We start from the raw sequence: 25,279 nt of genomic DNA on the forward strand, positions 1-25,279 counted from the left end.
TTAACCCCCGCTAGCGGCTGAGAAAGGGTTAAAAGCGGCCACAAAGCGCAGCTGCCGTGGCGGTTCGGCGGCACTGCCCATTGATTCCAATAGGCAGGGGCGCTTTAGGAGCGATGTATTCACCGCTCCTACAAGATGCTCCTAGCAGGACCTTACCGTCCTGCTAGCGCACCGCTCCAATGTGAAAGCTCTCGGGCTTTCACACTGGAGTGAATGGAGCCGCTCTTTCAAGGTGCTTTGCAGGTGCCATTTTTAGCGCCATAGCGCCTCAGTGTGAAAGGGGTCTTAAGGCTGGATTCACACAGCTGTGCTACAGTAACACACATTATTGCAACATACAGCAAAAAACATTATTCGCACTGGTGCGCTGTGGTGACATTTACACTGAATTGAACCCCAATGTGCTTCCCTTGTTGAGAAAAGATTAGGTGAGGTATGGTAAGGAGAGGAATCGGTGAAGTGTAGGGTGTTGATAATTGTTAGACAATACTTAAAGTGGTTGTAACCCCATAAGAAAATATAAAAAGAAAAAAAAAAAGTGCTGCTGCTGCCCCTAATAAGGCATGATAAACAGCATGACTAAGGTCTTATGACCAAGACCTTTTGAGCTGAAACGCTTCAACTGTTTTAATTTGCGTCTGTTCACTGTGGCTTTGACAATAAAAACAAATATTTTTTAAAAAGCAACAACCGTAGTGCGGATCATTTTTTCCTCCCAATATATAGCATAGTGCTTTTGCAGGGTCAGTTGGTCCTTTCCAGGTTGTACAATACCTGGTTTATCCTGCCTGTTACTGTGTTCCGCTGTGTATACTGACCACGCTCATCATGGCTGCTGAGCCATGATAGCATGGTCAGATTTTGTGTCCCGTCCTCCTGCTATCTCCTCAGTGTCTTTGCATCTCCCCCCTCTCTCCCTGTCTTTTTGGTAGTCTGTGTGGGAGCCGATCTCCTCCCCCTCCCCTCCTGCCTTGAGTAATACTATTCGCTACAAGCACTGGAGCAGCTGCAAATAAACATCTATTAATTACTTTGATCCGCTGTGTTTTAGGTCCATGTTTAGTACAGTGTGTGCGTTTTCTTATATACCTTCTTTGCACAGTGCTGCTGTGCAATCATGTGTCCTCCCTCTTCCATCTTGCATACATTAGAAGGGAATATCAGCCCCTCCCACTGTGCTCTCTTAGATTGGGAAGGGAATCAGCAGGAAGACACATGACTGCACAGCAGCACCTTGCAAAGACGGTATTTAGCATTATAAATTTAAGAAAACACACAGACTGTACTAAACATGGACGTAAAACCAAGGATCAAGGTAATTAATACATGTGACTTTACAACCACTTTAAGGCATGGGTGCTCAGAACAACATTTTATTGGTTTTACTGCCAGACAGCAACTGTGTGCCCACTGAGTTGCTGTCTCTGGACCCAACACTAGGAATAATCCTAAATTACCAATAACCAGCCTTATTATAAAGAAAAACAAAAAAGATTTTTGCCTCATGCGTGCAACTATAACCCATTTGTATAAAATTGGGGAAAGAAAAAAACTATCTGGTTCTGGTGGTGCACAGCTTATGCCTGGATTGCCTGGTGTCTCACCATGCTTTTTGTTGTGTAGTCTGCTCACGTATGAACTTCTCCAAAAACTATATAAAGGTGTAGAAAACTAGAAGGAGATTGTCAGGTTCTAAAACAATGGAGAAGCAGTCTATAAAATAAAAGATGACTAAAATAGGCTTTGTCCATATAAAACAATTAGATTTAATCCTGAACTCTAGTCTAGACAGAAATCAATGCAGCTCTGTAATCTTTAATACATTGTTAAATGTTTGATTTCTAAATACAAGCAGGGAAATTAGACATATTTGACCCAGCATCAGCCTCTTGCAATTACTGTACAACAGGGCTGAAGTGTGAGGAAAAAGAAGCAAAAGCCATCCCATCCATGTGCTGACAAGAAGCATGCTGATCAGAGAAAACATTGATATGCTCATCACAGTGCTGTTTCTTCATTCACTGTCTATTCACACATTGGAGAAGGTTCTGGGCTCAGAGTAGGTTGAATTGTGTTAGCCATCAAACTGATGACATCTAGTGGCAGAAAAATGTACTGCCGTGAAAACCTCTGGATTGAAGGAGAACACTGCAGCACAACCTGGCTTTGTAATTTCATCTTTTAATAGGTGTTTCATTTCTATCTTGAGTACATCTAAATCTAATGTGCATTGTGATTAAGTTCTCTTTAAAATACTTCAAACATCAGAATGGCTGCCTCCACTACCTAATATTACTGCAAGGCACTGGGGTGCAGACTGTTCCTGAACCATTGGTCAGGGGGGCCAGTCATCAGCTGTGTACGCACATTCCATCCTGCGCACTACAAATCATTGATCTTTTAACTTCAATTTCTAAGATGTGTGATACTTGTAAGCTTATATGGCACAGTGCATTTCCAGTAAGTGCATCTTCCACTGGGAATGGTATGGGATGTAAAAAACTTGTAATACATCAAAAGCACAGCCTGATAAAATTAAACAGCCGTATGTATTGACTAATTTCATCTAAAATATCAGCATTGAACAGGCTAAACAGTCAAAGGTTTGCGAATGACTGTAAAAGATTCTTAAGGACATTCAGGATTTTTAGTTATAGCTCTGCTGGCAACAGCACAATTGATAACACAAAACTGGCATTAAGCGCACCATGTGCTACTGGTTCAATGTGTGAATATTCATCACTCTTTGTCAGAACATGTTGGTGATGGCCAAGAAGAACAGTATGTGATCCATCTGGATGGAAACATGAGGCAGGGTATAAAGATTAAAGATTTCATATACTAACCTTGATATAGAAATCAGCAGGATCAAAAGGTCAACTGCTGACAGACAGATCATTATGGATTTCAAAGGCAGCTGAAATGACATATGTGAAGAAACCTACACCACCCACCAATATGCTTTTGTTCTGCAACCTCTACTGGACTTGTTAGGTTAGCACAAAGTTGTAGTCACATGACCATTTCTCTATTTTAGGTGCATCACCCAAATATCTAAGTCCACCGTTGACAATTTTAGCACCTGTCAGAATGGTCATTTAGATTTTTATCTTTACATGTACTTATCTTGCTTATGGCTATTCCGTAAAAGGTAGTGTCATGCTCCTGGATCCCATCTTACCTTGGAATATTGCCGCATTTTGAATGATTAGGAACTTTAACTTGGCACTAGCAGACTGGATGAGCTGCTCCATGTTTACACGGGATGCCACTTGATATCTGTCCTCCATTTTCTTGGAGCAGCAACTTGATGTTTTTGTGACACAGACTTGGAGATCTGATCCTGCAAAATATAAACAAAAACAGGTGTAAAAAAATTACTGTCTGGAAGGGAATTTTTTTTATTAATACATTTTTGTTTTGTTTTGGAGACAGTAATAATTCCAACCTCTGAGCTGTGTTTTGTCACCATGTTTCTGTTAGTGTGACAATGTTGTCATCAGGTGAATTCTTCTGAATGCAGAGTATGGGTCTGCATAGTCTCTAAACTCTGACAACCTCTCAGGAATTTGTAAGAACATGTAAGTGTTAATCTGAAACTTTAAATTTTACATTTAAAGTCAGTGATGTTCAATTACTTCTGTGCATTTGCAAACAATTGGTGGTTTTCTTTGTTACCTCCTTTAGTTTACATTTTAAAGAATCAATTGATACATCCAACACGGATCTTTGCATAGACTGTCACTTTGCCCATTAGAAGTCTCTTAATTTCTACCACTGGATCCATTTATTTTTAGGTTTGCAGCACTACCACACTGCTACATCAGAGCCGCAAAATACTTGGGGATGGGGGTTATAGGTGGGTCAGGAAAGACACCGTCACCACTCCCATTACCATGGGAGTCCTACTCTGTTTCCATGTTGAAAACTGCTAAAGAAAATGCAAAGTTACGTTTAGACTGGAATCCAACCATTAAAAAAATAAATAAAAATCATGTGTGCTAGTAGAGCAGAATACGTTTTCAAAAATCAGAAGTTCAATAAATGTATATTTATTATTTTTAATCACAGAACTTTTTTATAATAAAAAAAAAAAAAATCAGTGAAGGCTACATTTACACCTTAAAAATTCCAGCTGAAAAAAATCCAGATTCCTGCGGTTGGAATGACAGGTGCGTGCGAAGAGCTGCGGCCGCTCAGCCATACAACAAAATAACAGGCCAACAGTGACCATAGCTATTCTTGACCATTCGCACAGCCAGCAATAACCTGTGGTTATTGTGGCAGGACGTACACAGAGTGTCAGCCGGTCATCTTTGATCGACTTTTGTCAGAGGAGCCTGCTAGAAAATTGCTGCAATGGCCTCTGGTCCCGTGGCCTTCCCACTGATCTCGGAGCTCTTTATTTCGGTCACTGGGCCTTTTATTATGGTTCTGCAGCAGGTCCCCTTCCTGCCGTTTTAAGTAGAGTTGCCACCTATCCTTAAAGCTAAATCCAAACACTTTAGCAGCACACAGCTATTTTTTTTATGTAGTATACACTATACATATATTTTGTCATTAAACAACATTTCTACTCATATGGATTTAATCACAAGAGTCCCCCCCCCCCCTTACATCAGAGTTCAGAGAGCTCCCTTTTTCATCTAAACTCGTAGAGTATCACTTACACTGTAAGGGAGAACGCTGCATGCTCTGATCCAAGGGAAGAACGCTGCACGCTCTGATCCAAGGGAAGAACGCTGCACGCTCTGAGCCAAGGGAAGAACGCTGCACGCTCTGATCCAAGGGAAGAACGCTGCACGCTCTGATCCAAGGGAAGAACGCTGCACGCTCTGATCCAAGGGAAGAATGCTGCACGCTCTGATCCAAGGGAAGAACACAGAGAACTCAGGACGTAAGAGGGAATGCTGCAGACTCTGGTGTAAAGGGGAACTCGGATATAAGGGGTTCTCCAGTAACCATAGCCCCCACATACATCATAGTTACCAGCAATCCCCATTAATCAGGGTTTCCAGAGTGCCCCCTACATGAGAGTCCAGAGAACCCCCTTACATCAGTCCACAGAGCCCCCCCCCCCCCCAGCAGAATTTCACTGTAAGGGGGAACTCTGATGTAAGGGAGTCTTTGCTCAAAGCCCCCTTTAAGGGAGGGGGTTGAATGGGTGAACTCACTCACCACAGGAAGGAAGGAGGCTCATGCAGTCTACGTGTCCTCCACATTCATTCTCCATGATGTGGGGATTAGATTGTGGGCAGGGCCACAGGGACACACAGGAGAGGGGCGGGAAGAGGAAGAGGCGGAAGAGATCTAGCTCTCTCCCATCTGTGTGAGGCAGGAGGGGGGCGGAGCAGGATGTCAGTGCTGGCAGTGTAAGGGAGAGTGTAACAAACACTGTCTGCTTACAACTGCAGCCAGCAACCCTGCTGTGAATCCACAGACTGAGCTCAAGGGGCCCCCGCAGTAGCCAAATGCCAGGGTCTGGTTGCAAGTGCGACCTTTGTGACCCTGGTAGTTCCACCACTGCTATGGGACCACTTTAGATGCTTAGAATAAGCGCTTTCCATAAAATGACAAAATGATTGCAGATCTTGCAATATTGCAAAAATGCAAGGTCCACATACAACTATTTCAATGCTAATGGATATCAGTAAAAGAAACCTTACATCCCGGCTGCTTTCTGTAAACACTATTTATGTCATTGGCCTCAACATGGGGTCTTGGGAAAGCTCAGGGTTCCAAATCTTGGAAGAAGATTCTCCAGCACCGTGAAAGTGCATTCTCACTGCATTTGGGATCACAATATGAGCACGCCAGAAACATATGAGCACGCCAGAGACTGGAGTTTAAGGGGTTCTCACTTCCTGTTCTTCTGTCTAACTACACACAGCAATGCAACACTTTCTCCCTGGTGTGGAGAAAGCCTCTTGGAGGGGGCGAGCAGGAGTGTCAGGATGCCCACTAACACACAGCTCCTTTATCTGCAAAGTAGATAGCATCCTGACGCTCCTGCTCGCCCCCTCAAGAGGCTTTCTTCACACCAGGGAGAAAGTGTCACATTACTGTGTGTAGTTACAGACAGAAGAACAGGAAGTGAGTATTTCTCAGAAGAAATGAGGACATTTAAAAGAAAAATCGAAGGATGAGGTAAGTGAAAGAGGACTGCACCAAGGTAAAGGAAGCTATTTAGGGAAAACATTTTTTACCTTTACAACCCCTTTAAAATGTATTTTTTATATATTTTATCTTTATTTTTGCAATGCCTTAATTTCCCCCTTTTATAATCGTGACTTTCACTTTAAACTTCTACTTTAATAGTGTCCAGGATGTATGTTAAATGGGTATTCTACAAAATAAAAATAAAAAAGTTTTGGTAATAAGCGTGAACCAACAGCACTAAATAAACTACTTGTTCAAGCAAGAGTTACAAAAAAATGTTAATCTCTTTTATTTTTGTATGTGTAATGCTCTTCCCAAGAGAAGATTCATTTTTTTACTTCATTGATGATTAAATTGCTTTCCATGGCTAATTGTTCCACCGCTGAGGTATTCATTTAACACCCCCAACTTGCCAAGTATCTATATAAATAAATAAAACAGTAGGCCACAGTTTGCCTGTAGGTTCAAGATTGCAAACACAGTATGATCACAAAAGGAATTAGATAAGCATCATAAAAATGTGCCTCAAGTATTCGGTCACCATAGTAACTTCACAAGTTCAAATAATCATTTAGATTGTTTAAAAGGTACAGCTTTACCCAGACATCATAAAACACCCAGTTGTAGTGAATTACACTGTCTAATTGGCCTGTTTAATAATTTAACATAATATTTGCATGATTTTTTCCCCCCATTTAATTAAAAGACAGTCTTCTCTCTGGGAAATAAATGTCAAGGTCTGAGTTAAATATTTCAGGAGCTCATGCAGCTGCTGAGAAGGTTACCCCAAGTTCTGCTGCTACAAAGCAAATGCTTTTTTCTCAGGTCAGAGGCTAACCAAGCACTTTCAGCCAAACAGACTTTCTTTCCCAGTCTTTGCTCACACGATGGCTGTAATAATAAGGAGTATGGCACAAGATTACGACTCCTCTCCAGTGCCCCACATTTAAATCATTATAAAAGTGTATATGGAACCAGGACTGGTGTATTGTGGTACAGTGGCAGAACGCGGGACGGAAATATTTGGTTAATAGATGCCTGCTGCTTGCTTTGTGAGGGTGGTCTGACTGCAGGCAGAATACCGCTTCAAAATAACAAACGTAAAAAATGGACCCAACGGGAAGCCATTATCTTGGAGTTGTCTAAAAAATCCAGCTGCACGTTTGGAAAATAGTAAATGCAAACCTTTTGCTAGGAAAACAAGGAATCAGTCACTCTCTAGCAGCCAATTACATTAACAGTTCTGAGGCATTGGACATGTGGCCCTCATCTAGGGGTCTTGGTGGACTTCCAGCAATTCAGTATCCCCATCTGAAAGGCCATCCTCTTTATTGGGAGGGACCATGTGGTCAAATAAAGGCCTTTGATTTAGAATGTGTCTGGTACTGAAAGGAAATTGGTTTTAATGTTTAGACTCTCGATTACCATGTTCTTATGACTCCACTGAATTTTTCAAATGCCTCACAATTTGATTTTAAATACAAAGCAGCTCTGACCACAGCTGTGAGACAATACTGTAGTGGCTCATGAAATTTACAAAAAGACTCACATGCACAATTGATACTTTAAAAGTAAACAAGACAAATAATAAATACAATTTTACAAATTGCAGCAGATGTTATACATGTATATTGTCTTAAAGACGAAGTAAATCCTCAAAAAAACAAACAAAAACAAAACAAAACACCCTGCATGGCAAAGGCATAATGAGCTAGTATGCATAGCATACTAGCTCATTATGTAGTACTTACCCGAGATCGAAGCCCCGGCAGCGGTCCTGGGTGACCTCCACCGTCGCCGCCATGATACCCGGAGTGACTTCCGGGTATCGCTTCTCCGGCGCTGTGACTGACCGAAGCAGCGATGACGACACGCATGCGGGTGCTGCTACGGACGGCATGATCGCCGTTAGAAGCGGCACGCTCAGTGCACCTGCGCCTGATGTCTACGGCAAATATCTCCTAAACCTTTTACGCTTGGGAGATATTTGCTGCACCTACAGGTAAACCTTAATCTAGGTTTACCTGTAGGTTAAAGTGGTTATATTGGGTTTACAACCACTTTAAAGTGATTGAAAAAGGTTAGAATTGTTTTTTAAATAACAAACATGCTGTTATACTTGCCTGCTGTGTGCAAGGGGTTTCGAACAGAGCAGCCCCGATCCTCCACTTCTGGGGTGCTCCTGGCTCCTCTACATCTTGTGACAGCGCTTGCCGTCAAGATGCACTATTTAAAAGGTGACGCCTTGCTGCCTTGGCTACCTTCTGGAAGAATCTCTTACTGCATTGTGGCGACCAGGACAGATCCTCAGCACAAAGTCAATCAAAAAAAGGGTTGTGCCTCTGTAACCAAGGATAACCGATAATCAGTGGAAAGTTAGGCCATAGACAATGGAACAGTTTCATGAGTCACATGGGCAAGCTGTAGAGGTCTCCCGTCAAGAGCCTCAATGGCAAGAGGAGTGTCACACAACTGCAGTGGAATCGAGTGCTTCGATACAAAGGCAGCATTAATGAACAGGCCTGTAACCCCAGAGTCGATTAGAGCCTGTATCTCGACGGACCTGTAGCTCACTCAGCCCAAGAAAGGGTAACCGAAACCAGGGGCTTATCCTTCTGGATAACTGGAGAGGAAATGCCGCCTAAGGTCTGTCCCTGACAGGACCTTAAGGTTCGGGCATCCCTGGACAGGTAGGACAAGTGACCAGCCTAGCCACAATAAAGGCACAATCTCTCCCTCCTCCTATGGGCTCTCTCATCCGCAGAGAGATGCGTGAAGCCCAAGTGCATGGGTTCACCTTCACTGACCGACTCCGTATCAGGAGGCATTGGAGGTGAGGGGGGCAAGGGTGGGACTGCAAATGTACAGGAAGCTTCTGTAAGCGCTCCTTAAAAAGAGATTCTTTCTCCGAGTCTGGAGTCAATGAGGATGGCAAATGTAATCAACTTCTCCAGCTCAGTGGGTATATCTCGGGCTGCCATCTCATCCTTGATGGTATCAGAGACCATGAGAAAAAGGCAGCCATGAGGGCCTCATTGTTCCAAGCAACCTTTGCTGCCAGAGTACGGAATTCAACTGTGTAATCGGCAACAGTTCTCGTACTCTGATGGACATGAGGCTCTTGGCAGCAGAAGCGAAGCACGCGGGAAAGTCAAATACCCTGTTTAAAGGAAGCCACAAATTCTGGGTAACTCAGGACCACAGGTTTTTGCATTTTCCATAGAGGGTTTGCCCAGACCAAGGCTCTCTCAGAAAGCAAAGATATCACGAAACCTAATTTGCTTCTGTCTGTGGGAAAAGCCTGGTACAGCATCTCAAAGTATATCTCAACCTAGTTGAGATACCCTCTGCATTGAACTGGATCGCCCCCAAATCACTGGGCAAGCGGAGCGGAACCAGACATTTTTTTTTTCTTTTTTTTTTTTAAAGTGTATTTTTTGTGCGTGTACTCGAGAGAGGAGCCGGACTGCAGGAGTTGGGAGTAGGCAGGCCTCCCCCAGAGGCAATCTGCCACCTTTCTCCATGCCCCAGGTGGCAATGGTGGGTGTGTGAGGGGGTCCTCCCACACAGCCCGCCCTACCTGCTCCGCTTTGAAGCCCAACGGGGCAGAGGGACTCCCTATAAGGGAGTGAGAGGATCTAGCCCGCTCAACCAGCCCCGTTAGTCCTTTGCCTCTCTTTTTAGAGACCGCGTGGTCAAAGTGCGTGCATGTTAACCCAATTTTGAGTGCTTGTAAGTGTGGTGGTTTTTGTGGGAGGGGGTGGGCGGACTAAGCGCAGGCTTACCTCGCATAGCACACCCACCGGGAGCCGGGCTGAGACCACCAAACTCAATTCACATGTAGCTGAGACCGGGATCCGAACCCCTAGCTGCAGAGGTGAATGGCTTGTCAGCGCAGTGCCAATCACGTTGAGCCACCGCAGCTCCCAAACGGAACCAGACATAACTCTTATAGAGGTAATACTCGAGGCGGGTGCCTTCACAGAGACTGGAGCAGCAGCAGGGACGGCCTGCAACACAGGTTGTACCGGAGCAGCCACAGTGGGAGATTCCAAGTGAGCCGTGCAACATAGCGGTTTTTGTAACGCCATGGCAAACGGATTCATGCAGTGATCCTGGTCATCCAATCTGGAAAAAATATTACCAACAAGTGGATTGACTGCATCTTCTGAATTCATGGCCTTTGCCTACTGTCAGAAACCATGAATCCGCCCGAGACAGAAGTACAGTTAAATCACACTTGTTTAATAATAATAAAAAAAGATAAACAGAGTAAGCGTAGTCAAAACATAGCCAGAATTCAGGAATCGGATCAGATAGTCAGCCAAGCCAAATGTCAGAGAGAGCCAGAGATAAAAAACGTAGTAAAAGAGTAAGCAGGATCAGGAACCAGAAGGAATGTCAGCCAAGCAAGTCTTCAACAGGAACGCAGGCGATAGTCTCTGATGTTCACCAAGGCAAAGGCAGAGAGCAACTGAGCTGGATGGCTTAAGTAGGCAGGACTGACGAACAGGATCATCAATAGGCGAGTCATTGGTGGAGAGATAGGAGCTGGCAATTAGCCGACAGCTGAGCGGCCAGCTCAGAGAAGGAAGGGCTGAGCTTAACCCTGACATTAAGTCACTTAGGGCTAGATCCACAAAGAAATTACGTAATTTCAAAATTCCCGCGACGTATCTTTGTTTTGAATCCTCAAAACAAGATACGACAGCTTCTGGGTTAGATCCGACAGGTCTTCGTATGCCTTCGGATCTAAGATGCAATACTTCGGCGTCCGCTGGGTGGCGTTTTCCGTGTCGGGTATGCAAATTAGCGATTTACGACGATCCACGAACGTACACGCGGCCGTCGCATTTTCTAACGTCGTCTGTAGTCGGCTTTTTCCGGCGTATAGTTAAAGCTGGCATTTTGCGGCGTATAGATAGAATTGCCATGTTAAGTATGGCCGTCGTTCCCGCGTCGAAATTTGAATTTTTTTTTCTGCGTAAGTCGTCCGTGAATAGGGATGGACGTAACTCACATCCAAGTTAAAAAAATGACGTCGTTGCGACGTCATTTCTCGCAAAGCACGGCAGGAAATTTCTGGACGACGCATGCGCATTTCATTCGGCACAGGGACGCGCTTCATTTAAATGAAACCCGCCCAATTTGAAATCCGCTGCCAGAAATACACTATGCCGCCGTAACTTAGGGCGCAAAATCGCTGAGGATTCGAAAATGCGCCAGGTAAGGTACAGCGCCGTAGTGTATCTCTGATACGCTGCGCCGATCTACATGTATGTGGATCTGGCCCTTAGACTTCATTCCATGTCGGAGGTATGTATTTTTGGTCGCAATTCTTCTATGAAGATCATTTCTGACCAGACTTCTCTGAATGGTAGATGGTAGTATCCCCACTTACCCCCTTTTACTTACTTAACCAAGCCCTCACTCGATCCACTGCTGTGCACATCTGCAGATGCAGTCAGAGAGGGTCAGGAGCGAACCTGCATGAGTGTCCCATAGAAAGCGCATCTCTATAGGAGCACTCAGAGGGGAGGAGCCAGAAGCGCCAGTGGGGAACCGGAGAAGGGGAGGTTCAGGGCCAATCTGTGCAATTCCCTTGAGAAGGTAGGATTTAACCGGTTTCTTTTTTTTTTTAATCATTTACAATCAATCACTTTAAAGAGCTGTGCTACATATGTGACACATAAAAACATGCTTATGGGCAGCATAATTTTTTGCAGGTTTAAAAAATGCTATAATGTGAATGTGGCCTAAAACAAAACAAAATTATAATAAAAATAAGAATAATGACAAAAGAACAAGATCACAGCAAGATCTGGGTAATGTCAGTGTTTTAAAAGCTGTGTTCAATATGCACAAAAATGCATACATTGGTATTCACATATATATTCTAGTGACTAGAATATAATATTCTATCCAATAGAAGGCTTTTAGAAGCATATGCTTCTAAAAGCCATCTGTGCATAAATGTGTGTAAATACAGTACATCTAATTGGGCTATATCCATTTATAATGTACAGTAAAACCTTGGTTTGAGAGTAACTTGGTTTGAGAGTGTTTTGCAAGACAAGCAAAATGTTTTACTAAATGTTGCCTTGATTACAAGCGATGTCTTGATATAAGAGTAGCATCAAGTCACAACTGAGTATAAAAAAAAAAGAAGTGAGAGGAGCCTCCAAGTGTAGAAATATGGTTACATTTAATGAAGGTACAACATTTAGCAACACTTAGAGGAGCCTCTTTTATACCCTGTAAAACAAAATGCTTTGATATACAAGTGCTTTGGATTACAAGCATGTTTCTGGAATGAATTTTGCTTGAAAACCAAGGTTTTACTGTATATAAAATGGAGGGTGTCATGGTAATGGCAAGAAATATACAGCTAATGTTTACAAAATGGGTACTGATAATGATGTATATTTAAAAAGACAAACCGTAACAGATAAAAACAAAATATCAGAAATTATGAACTCCCAATAGGCATATTGCCCATTGCTTAATTAGGCAAAGATAACCAACAGGTGCTAATGATCACATGTAGGTTGACCCAAACAGGTTAAAACGAAACAGAAACAGCTGTGTAGAGAGAACAAACAAGGGCAAGGGACAGACAAACTAAAAAGGAGAGACCGGTTTAACCTTTAAATCTCACATCATGACAAGGTGTTGGATGGCCATGGAAACAGAGTGCAGCACGCAATAGTAAGCTTGGTTCCTTTTGAAACCAGAATGTACAAAACCATTAGCAGCTTGGAACCATGATAAACTCTCTCAAAAGGTGGTAACCAAGCCAGACAACCCACTAAACACTCAAAAACTGTAGTGTAGAAAACAAAAACATCTGGTCGCTATATTGAGGAGTCAAAATCGAAAGGTTTAGGGCTGGTTGTCTGCACGATCAGTAACACTTAAACTTTTTTTAACCTAACTCATTTCCTGAACGTTTGGGCTGTATTTCTGCAAATAGAGTTGGTGATTTGGTCAACAATGATTCCACCCTCACTGATTAAAGGTACATGTAGATGGTTATACATCATCCATAACCATCAGGAATGGGTTTATACAGTCCAAACTTTATTGCGCAGCATGACCATGATCGTAAAAAAAAACACTAGTAAGTACAGAATGAAGACTTTCTTCAAAAAAAGATCTGGTCAAATCTTGCCATTTTGATTATATGCATTGTAGTTAACGGGGAATACATTTATATTTTTTTGCAATAAAATGGCTCCTGAGGGTTGCCGAAGCTCCCTTCAACTATTCTGGACCGGCCCTTGTGCCAAAAATGGCTCCTTAGCCTCATAAAAAACAGACCGTTAAATAATTCAAAATGTTTTTATGTGACCATACACAAAAATATATTGCCACAGGTGGCGAATCCGTTCCCATTGGGACTGAAATACCAGGACTTGGCAGCAACAATTGAGGTGGGGAACTGCTGTAGGCCACAGCAGAGACACAGAATGCTTGCCACAAAGGAGCAAAAAGGCATGGATACCGAGTGATACTGATAGAGAAGAGACAGAGTGTCTGCTTGTTCAGCAAGTGTAAGATCCCTTAGGACCAATGAACTGCATGATATTCACTAAAACAACTCCCAAGGGACACCGGGTTTTGCCAATGACGACTCCTGGGTCAAGGACCCTCTGATTCACCCAAGCAGGTAGCTTCTGGAAATTAATACATACTGGAATACACCGAGATCCCAGTGGAACACAAGACAAAAAATGTATAGGCTGTAATATATGGGGGTAACATTGGGACAACTAGGGAGGAACTTGAGATCACAGGAGAGATTACTGGAGATCACTTGAGGTCCAGCTGCTAGTGCATTGCTCGAACGCCGAGTAACGTGCATGCTAGCAGCTTAAAACAGTGCCCCCTCTGCGATTGCACCAATGGAACCTTAAAAGCCATGCAAAAACATTAAACCAACTTTTTGATACAGCATAAGTTTTAAAAATTACTTAACTTTAGTGTTATAATGCTTTGTCCGAAAACCCCAAATTCCTGCATTCATTTTTTTTTTCCACAAGTGCCTAACAATTTTGCACAGTACTGTCAGTGTGAAATAAAATAAAAAATATTAGAAAATGGAGGTTGCATTTGCATACATTTGCAAAATTGATGTGCGCATTACACACCATGATCAAGATGATTCTGTCTCTTTAAGGGAAGATCACTTCAAGTAAACAACACTTAAATGATTTAGAGCAGTTGAAAAAGACCTTGCCAAAACATTTATCAAACTTAATGCCAAGCTGGAGAATCTGTCTTCATCGTCACCACCCGAGCAGTCGGAGAGTTTTATTAGGGAAAAAAGCGCCACATATTCATCAAATCCAACTACCAAAAGAAACCTGCATCTCCACAACTCTTGAAGTATAACTAAATACCTAAAAGGCAAAACATTTTTTTTCTCCCGTTTTGGACAGAGTGGAGAGGGATTAAAACACCCATCAGGTTTGTATTTCCATCTGTGCCCCTGTTAGGGAGATTTACCCTCCGAGCTGGGGCCAGCTGCCCCTCTCCAGCCCAGCACTCTAGTGAGTGCTGGAGGAGCTGAGGGGAGTGCAGTGACTGGCAGTCACTGCTCTCTGCCCCTAGAACAACAAGAACTGAGCGATCAGCGGATATATGATCACTCAGTTCTTGGTCTTAGAGTTGACATGTGTGTACTTTTTTCTATAACCCCCAAACTACGTGCATTGGCAAGGATCACTGTGTCCTTGGGACAAAGTCGATTACAGATCAGGGTAAAGCCAATCACGGCGGCTCTTTACCATGTGACCAGCTGTGTCCAATCACAGCTGATCAGTGTAAACAGGTTTTGCTGGTTATCGGCAATCTTCTCCTCACGCTGACAGAGAGGAGATGACAGACAATAACTAGCAAATCCACACAGGTGCCATGTACACTAATAATCAGGGCACTGATCATCAATGCAGCCCCAACAGTACCCAGATAAGCTGCCAATCAGTGCCACCTATCAGTGCAGCCTCATCAGCACATCAGTGAAGGATAAAAATTACATTTTGTTTGGGTACAGTGTTGTGTGATTGTGTAATTGTCGAAGTATGACAGTACTGAAAGCTGAAAATTTGGCCTGGGCGGGAAGGGGGTGAAGGTGCACAGTAGACAAGTGGTTTAATTAAACAAAATTCCTACCGCTTGTTCTTGTATTTTTCAGCTGTTAAAGGCATTTACCTCTATAGGACCAACACAGGGAACAGGGAGCAAATGACTGGATAGGTCCTAGAAGTCACTATGGTCTGAACTTTGATGCAGATGCAATTTGATAATTATGTTACAAATAGAAGTGTAACCTACATACTGTGCGCTCTCATTCTATTAATCTTTGCTTGCTGGATTTGCATAGAAATGTCCTAACAACAAACCTGCTGGAAAATTTGGGGTATAAGGGCTATTAAAACTAAAATTAAAAAGATAATAAATACATGCTGTACTTGTACTTGTTAAAAGTGAAATAATCTGTTGGGACCTATGTGAGGTGACGGAAAGGACCAAATCATTTAGAAAAGCAACTTTAGGAACTAAGCTTTGAATTTCATTCATGTAATTTCTGTGTACATTCTTCCGCAGGGACCCATGGAGGTGGCCAAGTATAACCTATTAAATTAAAAATATGTTAAAAAATGTAATCAGCTAAAATGGAGCAATTTGTGAAACTCCCTTTAAAATAATAGAGGGCAGGCATTAGTATTCCGATAATAGGATCTTAGCACTGTGAGAGATTACTTCTGTGCCTTCAGCTAAATGTCTTTATAGTTAGCGCCTATTCACTGGAGCATTTTGGTAAAATTAGATTGAAAAGGTGTTCAAATGACAAGTAGCTAGAAACCCTGAAATACATTTACACCTTTATGACAAATAAGAAAGTTCATTAGTAAAAATCCATAAGGACATGTGCATGTAGGAGTGCTTAAATTGAAACATTAATGGACTGAACGCCATGCAATGAAATACTGATCAAAACCCAAGTATCTCACATATTGCCACGTACACACGATCATTTTTCGGCTTGTAAAAAGCAAAGTTTTTTAAAAATGTAATTTAAAACGATTGTGTGTGGGCTTCACATCATTTTTCGGCTTCTGAAAAACGACAAAAAAAAATTCGAACATGCTGCATTTTTTAACGACATTTTAAACAATGTTGTTTTTCGGGTTGTAAAAAATGATCTTGTGTGGCTAAAATAACGTGAAAAACCCGTGCATGCTCAGAAGCAAGTCATGAGACAGGAGCGCTCGTTCTGGTAAAACTACCGTTCGTAATGGAGTAAGCACAGTCATCATGCTGTGACAGACAGAAAAGTGTGAATCGTCTTTTACCAACACAAAATCAGCTAAAGCAGCCCCAAGGGTGGCGTCATCCGCATGGAACTTCCCCTTTATAGTGCAGTCGTAAGTGTTGTACGTCACCACGCTTTGCTAGAGTATTTTTTTAAAACGATCGTGTGTGGGCAACATCATTTTAATGATGAAGTTGGAAAAAAATTATTTTTTTCTAGATGCTGAAAAACGTTGTTTTTTACAAGCTGAAAAATGATCGTGTGTACGCGGCATAAGTGGCAGATTTAAAAAGCAGTGAAAGTGACTTTCAAACATTAATTGGTGGTGAATAGGTATGAGCTGAACTATCCCACCAGGAAGTTGTCAAAGCCAACAGCAATATGCAAGGGGTGTGTATATGTGAGGCTACAGAACAGGAAATTCCTCCACTGCCTATGATTGTGTCTCGTCTTCTACAGCTTCCTGGAGTTTAGATGCGGAAGACTGATTGGCTGCATAAGCAGCCGGACTTTTTGTCCCACCCACAGAACTCAGGAAGGATAACATGGAGAAGCAAGCATGAGGAAAGCAAGCTGACTGGGCGACCTTTGCAGGAAGCTGCAGCCATGATCCTAGTATAACCGCTTGCTCCCAGGGCCATATAAATATGGATGTTAGAGACCTGGCACTCCTCCACCTTCCGTTTGAGGATGCCCCACAGAAGCTCAATAGGGTTTAAGTCTGGAGACATGCCTGGTCAGTCCATCACCTTTACCCATAGCTTCTTTAGCAAGGCAGTGGTCATTATATTGGAATACTGCCCTGCAATCCAGTCTCCGAAAGGGGGGGGGATCATGCTCTGCTTCAGTATGTCACAGTTCAAGTTGGCATTCATGGTTCCCTCAATGAACTGTAGCTCCCCAGTGCTGGCAACACCAATGCAGCCCCAGACCATGACACTCCCACCACCATGCTTGACCGTAGGCAAGACACACTTGTCTTTGTACTTTAACCTGGTTGCCATCACACACACACACTTGACACCATCTGAACCAAATAAGTTTATCTTGGTCTCATCAGACCACAGGACATGGTTCCAGTAATCCATGTCCTTAGTCTGCTTGTCTTCAGCAAACTGTTTTGCAGGCTTTCTTGTGCATTATCTTTAAAAGAGGCTTCCTTCTGGGACGACAGCCATGCAGACCAATTTGATGCAGTGTGGGGCATATGGTCTGAGCACTGACAGGCTGACCCCCCCCCCACCCTTTCAACCTCTGCAGCACTGCTCGCAGCACTCAAAAAAAAAATGGAAAGCAGTGTAATATCCAGTGCTCAATGAAGTCAAACCATATGAATAAAGTCTGTGATCACACATATATACAAATTAAGTATATAATCCTTAAATTGTGCCTGTTCCACCACCACCAAATGTGCACCAAACACCAAATGAAATGCACGCTTACCAAAAGGCAAGTGGTTTAAGCTTGCGGCTAAACCCAGCCATGCCTTTTCCAGGGGTCCCAAAATATCAGCTCCAAGATGACCAGAGAGAGGGAGAGATGGAAACAATTGGCTAGATTGGCTTGACCGTGCAACAGTCACACATCAACTCGGATGTCACTCAGAATTAAGAATAAAATAAGCGTACCCCAGGACGACTTCGTTATATTAAAAAACAGTGCCGACGTCACTGCATCGCGACTCTGTGTCTCTGAGCGAACAGGCGTTCCCTACTGTTTTTGCTACTTTTTATCTGCTATATTGTAAGTGTATTTTAAAGTTTTCTTATTAAATGTTTAAACCGGGTTCACACCATGGAAAGTTTATTCTCATTTCTGAGTGACATCCGAGTTGATGTGTGACTGCTGCACGATCAAGACAATCTAGCCAATCGTTTCCATCTCTCTCCGGTCATCTTGGAGCTGATATTTTAAGACCCATGGAAAAGGCCCTGGCTGGGTTTAGCCGCAAGCTTCCATAGCGGAACTGATGGAAATAGGAAATGTATTCCGTTTGAAATTCTGGAATGCACTTCAGATAGTTCACTTCCTGAACACTTTGCCAAATCCAGAGAGCTTTGAAAGACCACTCATGAAATTCGAGAAAATATGTAACGAACAAGGAACATTACTACATAGTCTTTCAATAAGCTATGAGTTATTAGTACGATCAGGAGGTTGCCCTCTGAGGTGCGTTCAGGAATGGGAAAGGGAATTGGAGAAGTCCTTCAGTTCGGAACAGCGACAATGCATATACAGGCGAACACACGAAACATCAATATGTGTGAGAATACAAGAGACAAACTACAAGATCTTCACAAGATGGTATAGGACACCAGAAAAGTTAAGCAAAATGTTTGCAGAGGTATCAGATAAATGCTGGAGGTGCCAGGGAAGCAAAGGAACGATGCTACATATATTCTGGGAGTGCCCAATGCTAAGGAGTTTTTGGGCAGAGATTAAAAGTGCTTTACAGTTTTGCTCAGATTATGAGATTCCGGAAGATCCGGAATTCTATCTTCTGCATTTAAACCAAATACCAGAAAAAGCCTATAGGGAAATGATTATATGCCATCTATTAGATGCCGCTAAGGCCTGTATAACGAAGAGGTGGAAGTCACCAGTTCCACCAACAGCGGAGATGTGGATATGTAAAGTTAGGGAAATAAGCAAATTAGAAGAATTAGTCCTGACAACACAATATAAAAGGGAAAAATATTTTAGAACTTGGACTCCCTGGAAGTCCTATATGGACCACAGGGGGGAAGGTTAAGGGGGATAAGGCTGAATGGTATAGAAGGAGCCCGGGAACTTGGATTGGGAATATGTGGGATTTAATGAGAAACCACAGGAATATGGAGAAGGGTCGGAGGAGAGGGAAGTAGGGTGGGTTGTTGTTTTTTTTTTTCTCCCTTTCTTCTTCTTCTTTCTCTCTCAGGGATGTTTGGGAAGGAGAGATACGTAAGAAGGAGATATATGTTTGATTTTGACAAGGTTAAAGGGGATGTATAATAATAAGATGGACTGTTGTTTTGTAATAATGTTCTGTTATGTATTTTTTATATATATATATATATATATATATATATATATATATATATATATATATATATATATATATATATATATATATATATATATATATATATATATATATATATATATATATATATGTGTTGTACTGATTTGTTTTAAAATAAAAAAAGAATTATAATCTAAAAAAAAATAAACCGCTTGCCTTTTGGTAAATGTGCATTTCATTTGGTGTTTGGTGCACATTTGGTGGTGGTGGAACAGGTACAATTCAAGTATTATATACTTAATTTGTATATATGTGTGATCACAGACTTTATTCATATGGTTTGACTTCATTGAGCACTGGACATTACACGGCTTTCCATGTTATTTGATATTAGGAGTGACTTTTTTCAACCTCTGGATATGACGCCAAGAACGTGCACTCAACTTCTTTGGTCGACCATGGGGAGGCCTGTTCTGAGTGGAACCTGTCCTGTTAAACCACTGTATGGTCTTGGCCACCGTGCTGCAGCTCAGTGTCAGGGTCTTGGCAATCTTCTTATAGCCTAGGCAATCTTTATGTAGAGCAATAATTGTTTTCTCAGAACCTCAGAGTTCTTTGACATGAGGTGCTATGTTGAACTTCCAGTGACCAATATGAGAGAGTGAGAATGAAGTTAACACACCTGCACCGTGTAACACCAACGAGTCACATGACACCAGGGAGGGAAAATTACTAATTGGGCCCAATTTGGACATTTCCACTTTTGTTGCCAGTGTTTTAGACATTAACGGCTGTGTGTTGAGTTGAGGTATTTTGAGAGGACAGAAAATTTACACTGATATACAAGCTGTACATTCACTACTTTACATTGTAGCAAAGTGGCATTTATTCAGTGTCACATAAAAAGATATAAAATATTTACAAAAATGTGAGCGTCTCTTTCTCTATATATCTATCCTAAAGGACAAGAAGCAGTGAACAGACCAAGCTTTCCAGCAAAAAATTGTCAGCTAGAGAGTTGAAAAACTATTTAACAGTGATAGGGTTGCTTACATTTGTCAGCTTTTATTTAAGTGATTGTAAGGGTTATTTTAACGCCGATATACGTCGCACGCGACCTGGTCCGAAGCTCCGTGACCGCACCTGCGGGACCCGATTTTGCCGCGGGTGTCCCGCAATCGGGTCACAGGAGCTGAAGAACGGGGAGAGGTGTGTGTAAACACACCTTCCCCGTTCTTCACTGAGGCAATGTCAGTGATCGTCTGTTGCCATTAGTAGTAAAACAAAAATTTTTTTTAATAAAAATGTCATAAAACTATCCCCTATTTTGTAAACACTATAAATTTTGCGCAAACAAAATCGATAAACGCTTATTGCGATTTTTTTTTACCAAAAATAGGTAGAAGAATATGTATCAGCCTAAACTGAGAAAAAATGTTTTTTATATCTTTTTTGGGGATATTATAGCAAAAAGTAAAAAATATTGAATTTTTTAAAAAATTGTCGCTCTATTTTTGTTTATAGCTCAAAAAATAAAAACCGCAGAGGTGATCAAATTAAATAATGGTGATGCACTCAAATCAACTTATGTGCAGTGTGAATCGTACATATATATTCAAGCAATTCAGCCTGGTGCAAAATAAAAAAACATGATTAAGTCACGTGACGAGTGACGATACGCGTGGGGGAGGAGCCTACAGTGACGGACCATCGGATGTCTATGCCGAGTGAGGAGTCCACTTAACTGAGCGGCAACATACCCTGTCTATAGCATATGCGAGGATACACGACTGCACTAAGTGCAGCCTTTATCCACATCCACATGTTACAATATTGCGCTATGTTTTCTTCCCTCCTCTTTTGCAATTAGGGAAGGAGCATTGCAGACGGACTGATTCATTATCAGGACTTTTTCATTATCTACTCACATTTATATTAAGAGTTTTTTTTATTTTGCAACAGGCTTAATTGCTTGAATATATATGTACGATTCACACTGCACATGAGTTAATATGAGCGCATCACCATTATTTCATTTATTATTTGGTATAGTTCACCGTTATGATTGCAGCTGTATTATTTAGTTATTTTTGTGTGTTTTTTCTTTGAGATTACTTGTTAGTAGCGCTGTAGTTCATTTTCACTAGAGGTGATCAAATGCCACCAAACGAAAGCTCTATTTGTGGGAAAAAAAGGACGCCAATTTTGTTTGGGAGCCACATCGAGTAATTGTCAGTTAAAGCGACGCAGTGCCGAATCGCAAAAACTGGCCAGGTCCTTTACCTGCATAATGGTCCGGGTCTTAAGTGGTTAAACAAAACATGTCATACGCCCCTGTGTTCATTGGTTTTGCACAAAGCAGACTCTAACCTCTAGGGTCCCCCACGGCAAAAAAAAATAAAAAATCATCAAGCAGATAGGTCTATCCATGCCACCCACACCAATTTCTACTTTAGAGAAAATAGAAACTGAAGTGGGTTCTGCAACTAAATTAAAAGCAGTTTTCTGTATAGTTAAGCAGGGGGTGGGCACAGACGGAGGGAATTTGAAGCATGCATATCCGGATACTGTTCTGTGCTGTGACAGGCAAAGTGCAGAACAGAGCAGATCAGCCCTAATCAACAAAGGGGCTTGCATTTCTTTTCTTAATTGAGAGCAACATCTGCTCTGTTTTCTGAGTTGTTAAAGCAGAGTTCCGGCCACAATTTCACTTTTTAAATATAAATACCCCTGTAATACACAAGCTTAATGTATTCTAGTAAAGTTAGTCTGTAAACTAAGGTCTGTTTTGTTAGGTTGTTACAGCATTTAGACACTTTATAAAATAGAAATTGACTGGGGCCATCTTAAGTGTGGGCATCATGAAGCCAGACTGTATGACTTCCTGGATTTCAGCCTTGCAAATCTTGCACATGCTCAGTGCTGCACAAGCAGTGTCAGATCAGGTTTAGCACCTGTGCTGTCCAAGTCACATGATTCTTTGAGACTGGGGAGTGCACAGACTCCTGGAAAGTTACACCCACTACATTCCCAGGAGTCTGTGCGGTGTAGGTTAGGAAGCATTAAGCACCTAGGTGCAGGAAGTGGGAAGATTAACTATTGTGCCTAGCAACAACACTTTGATGGCATCTAAAAAAAAAAAAAAAATTCGTAAAGGACTAATGACATTTTTTTAAAACTACTGTTGTAATGTTATATTTATGGGTGGAACTCCACTTTAATAGAGTGGTGCAAGCGTGTGCTCCCCTTCTTTCCTGTCCCCATAGACTCAACAAGAACTGACAGGCCAACTCCCCAAAAGTAAGAAAATACGCCAGTTTTAACCAACACTACTTTGGAAGATCCCTTTTAACTACCTACTCTGGTGATGGCTGTAAAAATGTAGGTTTGTCCTTACATTCTGCACTTTTGACAAAACGAACATCAGTCAAGAAGTGAGGGTAAATGTCCCCAATGGGAACTTAGAAGTATAACTGGTTGATTAGGAAAAGCATCTGCTCTGTTTTCTGAGTTTTTAATAGAGTGGTGCAAGCGTGTGCTTGCACCACTCCTTGTTAATTCTTCCCATACAATGCAATAAAAATTCAACAGAAAATGTAAGACCTTAAAAAAAAAAAATGAACCAAACAAAACAATCTTAAAAAAAGATCTGAATACATTCATCTGTGCTTGAATCTCCATGGTTTTGCCTTATATTTTTCAGTTGCACCAATACACAAAATTAATCTCTAGTCTTTATACCACCATTTCAAATGGTTTTGTGTGTTAATAACATTCAATGTATATCGCAAAGGATTCTGTACATTGTCTTTACTTATGTAGGCCAGAAAGTGTGCCATGACAAAGTCAAGATACACAGCATACAATTGCTAAAAATGCCTTGCACTCAAGTGTCATTGTATGAACTATTTCACTCAATTCATTTCACGGGTGTTCTGCAGTTTACCTGTGCAGGGAGCAGATGTTACTGGGGTAACCATGCCAACAATGACCATGTTCCTTTTCCTAGAAAAGTTTATTTTGGCTTTAAAGCTGAACTCCGGGAAAACTTTTAAACTACCTTTGCAGTGGGGCTCCAAACAACGCAAGAGTTAAAATGCTCAATTTTGTCTTGGGTTTCACTAAAAGGAGTTTTACTTGCCTTATCCCTCGTGCACCAGGAAGCCAGCACTCTGGGTTGTGGGTGAACCCTTGGGTTTTCACTTAAAATTCAGCACTACTGGTCCTGCATTGTACAGGATGACATCAGAATTTCTACAATCAGAGAACTAGAGAGAAGCAGCTTCAAGGGACTGGTTGTACAGAGAGGAAGAAGTCTGGGGGAACGAGTGCCAAGGAAATGCTTTTTAGTGTACACTAAACAAAAAAGAAATAGGAGCATTTCATTGAGGAGATCTCCATCGCAAGGGTGGTTTGGTAATTTCCCTGGGGATCTGCTTGGAAAATAACTACTGAAATAGCGATATAGAAGCTTAAATTCAAACTAGCTTTTAAAGGTCCAGAGCGGTCACCTTATTTTTCCTTCAGTAACAAGTTCTGAGACTTCACAGATCACTTGCTTGTAAAGGAATGAAAAGCTGTGGCATAAAAAAGAGTTTCCCATAGTAATAGGGAATTATAGGTCCATCACAGGTTGGTTCTGGAACCTTGTCTTAGTACCAGATAAAATTTGTGGAGCACCAGACCAAACTGATATGAGACAAAGAATTACATATCTTCTCAAGCACTGGGACTGGTCTGGTGCTCCAGTACAGTGGTACTCAACCCTTTCCTGGCCAAGATCCCACACAGAATATTTTTTGTTTACAGAACCACTATATGTTGTATTTACAAATGAAACGGGACAGACAACTTTCATATATTCAAAACAATGTAAATGTATAAAAATAATGCTGCTCCTTAAACTTCCCCTCTATTTTTTCGCAAAAAAAAAAAAAAAGATGCTACTCAGGGCTCTTGCACACCAAGCATTTACAGGCAGAATTTTTGAAGAAAAAAAAAAGGGGGGGGCTCATTTAGAAGGAGCTTTTGGGCAGAAAAATAAATAAATAAAAAACAAAAAACAAACACTTGACGCTTTTAGCACCTGAGCGTTCAGCCATTCCAATGGCCAGAATAAATGAATATTCTGGCCAATGGAATACAAAAGACGCTAAAAACACTTGACATGCAAAAACGTGTGTGCAAAACACAGCTTTTGGCACATTTAAGCAGCATTTCTCCTGCCAGGAGAAACAGTTATTAGGGGGGATAAGCAAAACGCTCAGTGTGCATGAGGCCTTAAACACTCAACTTTAATGTAGACAATAAGGTTAAATCACTAAGGGTTTGAGAATGTTCACACAAAAAACTATGAATAAGGACTTTAGTTTTCCAATCACGTACAGATTATAGTTATCAGTGGATAACTGAAGTGAGTTTTTACACATTTTATTTAGCAAATATTCTCTACTCTTATTAAATCAGCCTTATTGTGCATATTCAAAGTAGGGTGTATAATGAATATCTTTAATTAATGTGAAAAAGAGACGAGGGGCAGCATTTTTCTTGTTATTTAGTTGCTCAGTATTCCACAACTTCTTGTTTTTTTCCCCTCCAAAACTGTATACATGTTTAATATTTAAAAATATTTCTGCGCAGCAGCACAACAGCCTACACTTGCTTGCAGCTTGTCACTCTTGAATGGTTTCAGAGACTGCACTATTTAAAAGGGGTAGTGCCAGCTCCTAGGTCCCCCTCCTCCAGTGTTTTCCATCCAACCAGGATGAAGGCACTTAGAAAATGGTGTCTAGAGTCCAGGG

The 25,279-nt window shown here is 41.6% G+C and overlaps 1 protein-coding gene across 1 annotated transcript in view; it reads right to left on the minus strand.

Moving 5' to 3' along the window:
- Positions 1-25,279, minus strand: part of GPC3 (glypican 3) — a 635,735-nt gene that overhangs the window by 566,997 nt on the left and 43,459 nt on the right. The window contains exon 2 of the mRNA XM_040323721.1: positions 3,182-3,343. Coding sequence (XP_040179655.1) covers positions 3,182-3,343 — 162 coding nt within the window. The remainder of the gene's footprint in view (positions 1-3,181; positions 3,344-25,279) is intronic.

This window comes from Rana temporaria, chromosome 9 (assembly GCF_905171775.1).
Source record: "Rana temporaria chromosome 9, aRanTem1.1, whole genome shotgun sequence".
In the NCBI taxonomy this organism is placed as follows: domain Eukaryota; kingdom Metazoa; phylum Chordata; class Amphibia; order Anura; family Ranidae; genus Rana; species Rana temporaria.